Consider the following 7,997-nt stretch of genomic DNA (forward strand, 5'->3'; position numbering starts at 1 on the left):
CACACACCCCCATACCGACACACACACACACCCACCAACCCACACACACACACACATACACACCCCCTTCGTGAACTGCCACCTTAACGTGGTGGAGGGGTTTGAGTGCTTGAATGATCTCAGGAGCTGAGCTGTCTTGGGGATTTTGCCCCTGCTAGGGTCTTCCGCAGCAGACAGTTCCTGATTGACAAGCCAGACTAAGAGCGGTTCAGAAACCTTTTATGAGAAATGAAATGGGCCCACTGGAGAGTGGAGAGTAAATGGTTTTTTAGGATGTTTTGGAATTTAGCTAATATTTCAGAGACAAGCTAGCTGTTTTGGATAATTTAAGCTTTACTCTTTTGAATTTTTAGGTTGTTGGGAATTTAGCCAATATTTCAGCCACATGATAGCTATTTTGGCTAGTTAAGGCATTACTTTTTAAAGTTTTTAAGCTGTTTGTGGAGATTATCTAATATTTCAGCTGCATGATATCTGTTTTGGCAAAATTAGGCTTCACTTCTTTAAATTCTTAGGCTGTTTTGAAGTTAATCCAATATTTCAGATAGATGATAGCTATTATGAGTAATTAAGGTTTTATTTGTTTTAACTGTTTAGGCAGTTTTGGAATTAGGCTAACATAGTAGTTGCTTTGGCTGAATTAGGCTTTACCTTTTTACATTTTTAGGCTGTTTTAGAGTTTAGCTAAAATTTCAGCTACATGATAGGTGTTTTTGCTAATTAAGGCTTTACTTAATTTCTTTGTCTATTTTGGATATTATCTTATATTTCAGCTACATTGTAGCTTTTTGGCTAATTTAGGCTTTACTTTTTTTAGTTTTTTAAGCTGTTTTGGAGTTAAGCTAATATTTCAGCTACATGCTAGTTGTTTTGGCTAATTTAAGCTTTTGTAAACATTTTTAGGCTGTTTTCGAGTAAGCTAATATTTCAGATACATGATAGCTGTTTTGGCTAATTTAGGTATTACTTTTTTTAAGTCTTTAGGCTGTTTTGGAGATTAGCTAATATTTCAGCTTTAGCTGTTTTGGCTAATTAACTTTTAAACTAATTTGGACTTTTTCTTGGAATTTGGTGGCATAAAAACCCTTCCATACAGGTTTTTTCTGAGTCTGATGTCACTCAAAACAGCAACTAATCCGATACAAGTAAAAAGAAGAAAACCAGCAGGTCACACATTAACAGGTGTGTAAAAGCCTCCTCCAAACTATACCATGTTTACTGAGGAGACCCTTTTGATTTGCATTGAAGACTTTTATTTTGCAGAATTTAGAAAGTCACTTGGAGAAGAACGGAAATATCCTAAATAACAACTCCTATTTATCTACTTCTTCCATGATCAAAGTGTGCATTTCTCCATAGAGAGTCATTTCCCACCAAAAATGTAAAAAGATGATAGAAAGTTATCATTTATAAGCTTAGCCCTTTCTGTTTTCCTCAAATAGTTTCATCTTTGGCCTTGAAGGAAGTCTCCATGTGGCTCCAACAAACTTTACTCCTTCAGGGTCGGACCAAATTTATGGTAAACAGTGGGAAAGAAAAGAGATACAAATAAAAATAGACAAATCTTCTTTTCCGCAGCTTTTTACTTTCAGGAGCCAGCACAGCAAATCAGTTTTCCTCCATCTAACCCCCGTCTTCTGCATTCTCTACTACAGGGGGGTCAAACTCAATCACACAGGGGGCCAGAACCCAAAACACACCTTAGGTCGAGAGCCGAACAGGATATCTATATTGACAATGGTATCTTCTAAAGTCTACAGAATATAACGATCATGTCTAAATTAAACGAAATTGTTAAGTAATTCAATATTATTTTTCTTCTCTTGCGTTACTCAACGTCACCTGCAGCTGCACCCTCCGACCAGCAGGCGGCGCTGCAGCCGCAGGAACTGCATCCCCCTCCTCAGGCTGTTGATCACCGGCGCTGTGTTCATTTGAAACTCGGCAATTTATCCGCGTTTTTGGTTCGGATTTCGGAGGAGCCTCACCGCCACACACAAAATGACTCGGTATGTGTTTCGGTCAATCTCGTAAACTTTCGTAAATTGCCCCCTTCTGCTCGGACTGACGAGAAAACATATGTTCGAGGAGATGCTAACAAGCTAGGTGTGTGCTGCGGCCCACCTGTTTACGTTTAGCCTGGGTCTCTACCTGCTCAAAAGTTGTAAAAACCTGAATTTTTTTATGTTTAACCGTATATATGTATTTTCATTAAGGATAGGTACTAGTTAGGTCTCAGTGGAGTCAAAGTGGAATCCCCGTGAGGTGATATTGGATCAGAAGCTAACGCCTCTCCTGCTGGGCGGCTCCGTGTGTTTGTCCTCAGAGTGTTCTGTTATGGCCACTGCTGAGCGGGTCAGGCTGCGGAGACACAGTCACCACATCAGACCCGATGGCTTCATACGCACGCGCCTCTCTACTGACAAGAACATGAAGCAGGTACTGTGACGTCACGCGCCGCTCCGTGCTGTCAGCAATCCTAGCTTCATTTCCTGTATTTCTATTTTAGGTGGAATTAATTCATCAGAAGGATTTAGATAAGGACAGGTGAGTCTGTGATGTCCCACCGTCTCGTGACTCCGCCCTCCTGACCCCCCACCCCTGTCTGCAGGTTTCAGGTGCATCGCAGAGTTCAGAATCCAGGAAAAGCGAAGCAGCCGCCATCCTACAAGAGGAGGAGCTGTGCGTCGGTGGAGACTGGCGTGAAGCTGCAGCGCCGCTCGTCCGATGCCGGCCGGTCCCGTGAGCCCGGAATGGCCAACAGAGAAAAAGAGAATGAGCTAACCTGCCCTGATGGCGTGCGAGGCCCTCGTTGCTACAACAACGGCGGGCCGTGGGTCAATGCTGAGGCCTCCAGGATGCCGGGGGCCAGCTCCAAGTGCAGCGACTTCACTGAGGTGAGGGCAGCGGCTCGCGTGTAGACACACCCACGTTTTCCTCTGTCCTGCAGCTCTGCTCCTGTTTGTGCTCCAGCTTTCCAAGGACCACGAAGCCATGACTCGCATCCTGTTTGGGCGGGATCTTCGGCTCAAAGTCGCCATGACGCTGTGGCGAAGGAGCGCCTGTGAACTCGTGGCCTACCTGACCAGGTAAAACTCACAGCAGCTGACGGTAAACGTGCACTTGTCTTCTTTCCTTTCCTCATCCTTCTGCTCTGTTTGATTCTCAGATTACAAGACACCAGCCTGCTGGTGGACTGTTTACCCATCTTAACCAATAAGTGAGTTCACCTTTAATCTTTGAGAAATGAGTCCAACCCATCAGCAGATTCACTATAGCAACAAGAGACAGTCAGAGAGAAGTTTAAAGTCTACACTCTTCTCTTCATCTATTGTCAAAGCACTCCCAGAGTTTTTACTATAGTTTTAGCCATTTTTAGTATTTAAAAACAAGTTTTCTGATTTGTCAAATAAGAAAACTTATGAATTTCAGGAGGAGAATGATCTGGTTCTCCTCCATCTTGGTTTTGGACTCCAGCTGCTGATCACATCATCAACACGTCATGGGCTAAAGCGGAGTCCCTGATTGGTTGATGAGACCGGAATTCTCCTTCACATTTCAGACATTTGAACGATGGAAACCTCGCGCCATCAGAATTTTTGATTTGGCAGAATCGCCAGGCCGCCGCCCCACGTAAAATAGGATCAGCTCAGCAGCGAAAACTCAAAAATATGAATTGAAGCTCAAAGGAGAGAAGTGAAAGCAAAGAATAAGAAACTGAAGAAAAGGAAAAGTTGAAAATACAAATAAACATGTTTTAATTGGTAACGTTTTCGTTTTTTTTTTTTTTCAAGTTTCAATTTTTTTTTCCTATTTTCAATATTTCTTTCAACTTTTCAATTTTATTTTTTCACATTTTCAACAATTCTTTCAAGTTTTCAGTTGGACAGGGAATCTCAAGGTAACTTATGATGCGATTAACGATGCATGACTCACGATACCAATAGTATCTCGATATGGCAAACATTACAATAATCAATATATTACCTTAGTAATCTATGATATGTAACTACTTTTAAAACAAATATATATTTTTATTTTCTTCAGAACCTTCTTTTAGAACAATTTATATCTCAATATGTTATTTAACGCTCTATCCAACTTTAAAATAAAATTATCAATAAATACTAACTTGTCTTTACAATAATTACATCTATATTATGGTGACTAATAAACAAAGCTTCAGTTAAGAACCAAAGTGCTGAGTGTATCAAATAACCATTTCACTTCAAAGAGCAATAAATGTGGAAATAAAAATTCATAATGCTGCATTTGAATTAATTTATGTCAGATAATTTATTATTATTGAGGCCACTGGACGTTTGAGCGCATATTTTCTCTCTAAGCGTCTCGTGAAGAGAAGCTGGTAACAGATCATGTGACTATCGCTGACTTTGTGGATGTTCCTCTGCAGCCTTCAGTCTGAAGCCTCCTGTCTGTCTCTGGGCTGCTGCGTGGACCTCCTGCCTCAAGTGAAAGTCCTCCTGCTCAGTAGATATGAAGAGTAAGTGTCTGCGCAGTGCTGCCTCCATCCCGTCTGCGTCTGCCACCTCAGCTCTGAGCCTCTGTCCTTCCAGGCACATCGTGGTGGGCTTACGCTGGCTGCAGGCCGTCATCAAGAAGTGGTGGGCGGAGCTTTCTGAGAAAGAGAAGAGGCTGCAGGACAGCTGCTCTGAGCACAGGTGTGGGAAGTCCTCCATGCAGGTTTGAAGCTCAAAGCCAAGGTCAAAGCTTCAGTCCTAAACAGAGATCGACCCATCTGGCTTTTCCAGAGCTGATACCAATTATTAGTAGATTGATCCCACAACCGGGACGTTTTTGGGACTTTTTTTATTCCTAATATATATATTTTTTTTAAGGTAACGTCCATTCTCCTGTGTTTTAAAAAGGACCTACACTATAGAAAGTTTGGTCCATAAACAACAAACGTGTTTTCATTTCTACAGAATCCCCTTAATTCCCATTGAACATTAAAAGTTTTGGTTTTTAGCAAAATAAGAGCAAAATGTTTGTGTTATGCTACTACGTAACTCTAAAATCTACTAACCTGTAGGTGTGAAATGTTCTTGGCAGGAATGTTGAGGTCATGCGGATGCGCCTGAAGGATCTGTGGAAGGAGGGAACTCGGTTATGTTCCCTCCCAGGATCATCAGGAGAACTGGCAAAGGTAGGAGCTTCTGGGAATCTGTGTGGAAGTGAAACATTTCCTTTTATTTAGGGTTCGTTTACGGCGCTGTGATCCCTCACATTTGAACCAATCCGAATCAAGAATTCCACAAAGCTGCAGTTAAAAAGATCAAACTCTTTTTTTTTTTTTTTTTAGAAAAGTCCAGAATTCAGTTTGTCAGTGTTTTTTTTTGTTTCCCTCCATCTTTGGTTCTTTTGTAATGTGCAGCATTCATGCAGCCCCTCTTAGGGTTTATTCTGATCTTTTATTCCTTAGGTAAGGTTATTATAACTAGAAAAGTTGCATTTCCTGCAAGAATGTTAGTGTGAATGCTTTTTGCTGAACGTAGTTGCTGACGATGCTGAAGCTTTTTGCTGAAATAGCAAAAGCTATTTGGAAAATTTTTAATTTACTAAAAGACTGGAAATGTCATCAAAAAACTATGAAAGAGTGCTGAAGTTGACCTAAATTTCTGAAAAATTTGTAGTAAAATTCATGCCAATTTTCAAAAAATATTTAGTGTTGCTAAAATATGAGGTTTCTTTCTTTCTTTATTTTTTTCCTTTCGTGAGCAGGAACATAAAAAAAACACAAAATCAAATAGAGAATACAACACAGTCTATAAAGTTTATGAATACCGAAAATCCAAGCAGTAACGTCCTAAACCAGCTGAATATTTTAATACCAAAATTACTGAAATCTCTGAAAGTGTGATTGAGTTTTTACGAGCCAAAAAACGTACAGAAGGGAGCAGGAGAATCACTATTGTGTGAATGTTGATTCAATTCACACTATTATTACTAAGATTATTCAAAGGTTCTGGACCCCAAAATGAAGCAATGCTGAGATATTTTAGATGAGATCCACGTCATTCTGTGAGTTATTTTAGGATTTCTCTGGTTTTATTTTGAAGGATGGTTGTTGTTTCGGTTTCAGGCCATCGCGGCTCATCTCTCCCAGCTGCCCTGACTCTGCAGCTCTGAGGACCAGACCACTGCTGCCTGACACCGTCATGTCACCGCACACTGGGACTGGTTCATCCTCTCACACTGGAATGTCTTAACTGGACTGAAGCTGACAGTTCAGACCTCCTTCCTCAGTTAGAGCTGAAGACTCCTATGGAGGCCTGCGAGGCTCTTCCTGCACAGCAAGTGACTGCTTCACATTGAAGTGGACTGTTGTCTCATGAAGGGTCTTCTTGGGTTGACTCCATGAGATGGGGCGACGTGTCGCTCTAAGAAGTGCCAAGGTCTTTGTCCTGGACTACACTGCTTCCATTCAGATCCTCCACGATTAAGATGGATCTGCGAGTCTTTAAGTTATTGTTTTTGTTAGCTTGTGCTCTCTGCATCCTGTCTCTTCATTTGACTGTGCTTTGTAAAATGTCAAAATAAGAGATTCTTTTAAGCTTTTTAAATAAATTTCATAAAAACAAACAGAACTTGAATTATTGAAATGTTTGTGCCTAAATCTCTTGTACCATCATTTTAAAAAGGGTCTTAACATTTCTATAAGGGTGACTTGCCTTTATTATGACAGGACATTACAAAAAAGTTAACTTTATTTTGTGTACTAGATATTACGGTATGATTTAAACGTGTTTTTAATGGCAAAATATTTAAAACAAGTTTGAATATCAGCACAAATCGTATTTATCAAAAGAATAATCACAATTCCAACAGGATATTGAAATACTTTTCAGATAAGGGCTCTCTGCTTCCAAAGATTCCCCGTTTTTTATTATTTTTAATTAAATATTTTTCTTTACAATGTAGTTTCAAGAATGCATTGTGCCAGTAACTTTTTGAATGTATAAATGTGTAAATGGGCTTTATGCAATTATGCAAATAAGTAAAAGTAAGGGGCAAGTTATGTTAACCAATTGGCTTTGCTTCTTTTAATTGGTCAATAAAGTTATGACTTTTGCAGACAAGCTGACCTCATCAAAATTCAGATTTTCTTACATACACGCTAATTTAAAATAAACTTAAATATTTTATATTGGAAAGCTTAATATCAGCGTTTGGAATTGTTGGTGTTAACAAAGTTTTCTGTATAAAGGGAAGACACTATTATATTTCGCTTTTTTACGTATGAAATAAAATCTTTAAAAAAAGAAAAAGTTTTAAAGTTTTTTTTTTTTTTTGTAATCACTGCTTTGAACAATAAAGTTTTCTCTTGAGCTGACGTCATTTTCCTCAGGCACAGCTGATGCAGGCTCTGCCGCTACCTCCCTCACCGGCGTTCAGTTTCACGCAGTCTCTCGGTCTCCTCGCGGCGGTTTCTGGTCAGTAAAGGCGCGCGGGATGTCGTTCGTGGAAAAAATGTCGCTGTCGTGGCTCATCGTGCTGGCTGCCATCGTTGCGGTGCGGGGCTTCACAGACTCGGATCCCGGGCCTGGCGCGGCCGCAGCGACGCCGCTCGGCGGAGATCGGTTCAAAATCGAAGGCAGAGCGATCGTCCCCGGCGTGAAAGCACAGGACTGGGTGTCCACGGCCAGAGTCTTGGTGGACGGTGAAGACTACGTGGGATTTTTAAGGTAAAATCTGCTAAACAATCGTTAGCTCTTTAGCCTGTATGCTAACCCGTTAGCATTAGCCATTAGCAGCTCGACCTCCGAACCTGAACAAACTGTGCTCAACATGAGGAATAAACAGACATAAAATCATGTCTACTCAAGCCAGTGTGTGACTTCGTAACTGTATTTTATTTATGGTTGCTTAATGGGTTTATTATTGTTTTATACGTATTTAATGGTAGTAATACGTCGGTCCACCTGTATTGTGGACCCACCTGTACAAACATGTTTACAGACAGGCACTTGTTTAGG

General features: G+C 40.5%; 2 protein-coding genes across 2 annotated transcripts in view; both read left to right on the forward strand.

Moving 5' to 3' along the window:
• Positions 1-1,853: 1,853 nt before the first annotated feature.
• katnbl1 (katanin p80 subunit B-like 1) lies at positions 1,854-6,605 on the forward strand. Its single transcript, XM_024291060.2, has 10 exons — positions 1,854-2,009; positions 2,327-2,439; positions 2,510-2,547; positions 2,612-2,897; positions 2,974-3,089; positions 3,170-3,220; positions 4,415-4,504; positions 4,578-4,682; positions 5,074-5,167; positions 6,104-6,605. Exons 2-10 carry the CDS (start codon positions 2,338-2,340, stop codon positions 6,134-6,136), a joined length of 915 nt encoding a protein of 304 aa, XP_024146828.1. The 5' UTR covers positions 1,854-2,009; positions 2,327-2,337; the 3' UTR covers positions 6,137-6,605.
• An 868-nt stretch (positions 6,606-7,473) lies between these two features.
• emc7 (ER membrane protein complex subunit 7) overlaps positions 7,474-7,997 on the forward strand; it is a 5,414-nt gene continuing 4,890 nt past the window's right edge. Inside the window, exon 1 of the mRNA XM_024291061.1 lies at positions 7,474-7,706. Within this exon, the coding sequence (XP_024146829.1) occupies positions 7,474-7,706 (233 nt within the window). The remainder of the gene's footprint in view (positions 7,707-7,997) is intronic.

The sequence above is a fragment of the Oryzias melastigma genome, linkage group LG24, assembly GCF_002922805.2.
Source record: "Oryzias melastigma strain HK-1 linkage group LG24, ASM292280v2, whole genome shotgun sequence".
Taxonomy (NCBI): domain Eukaryota; kingdom Metazoa; phylum Chordata; class Actinopteri; order Beloniformes; family Adrianichthyidae; genus Oryzias; species Oryzias melastigma.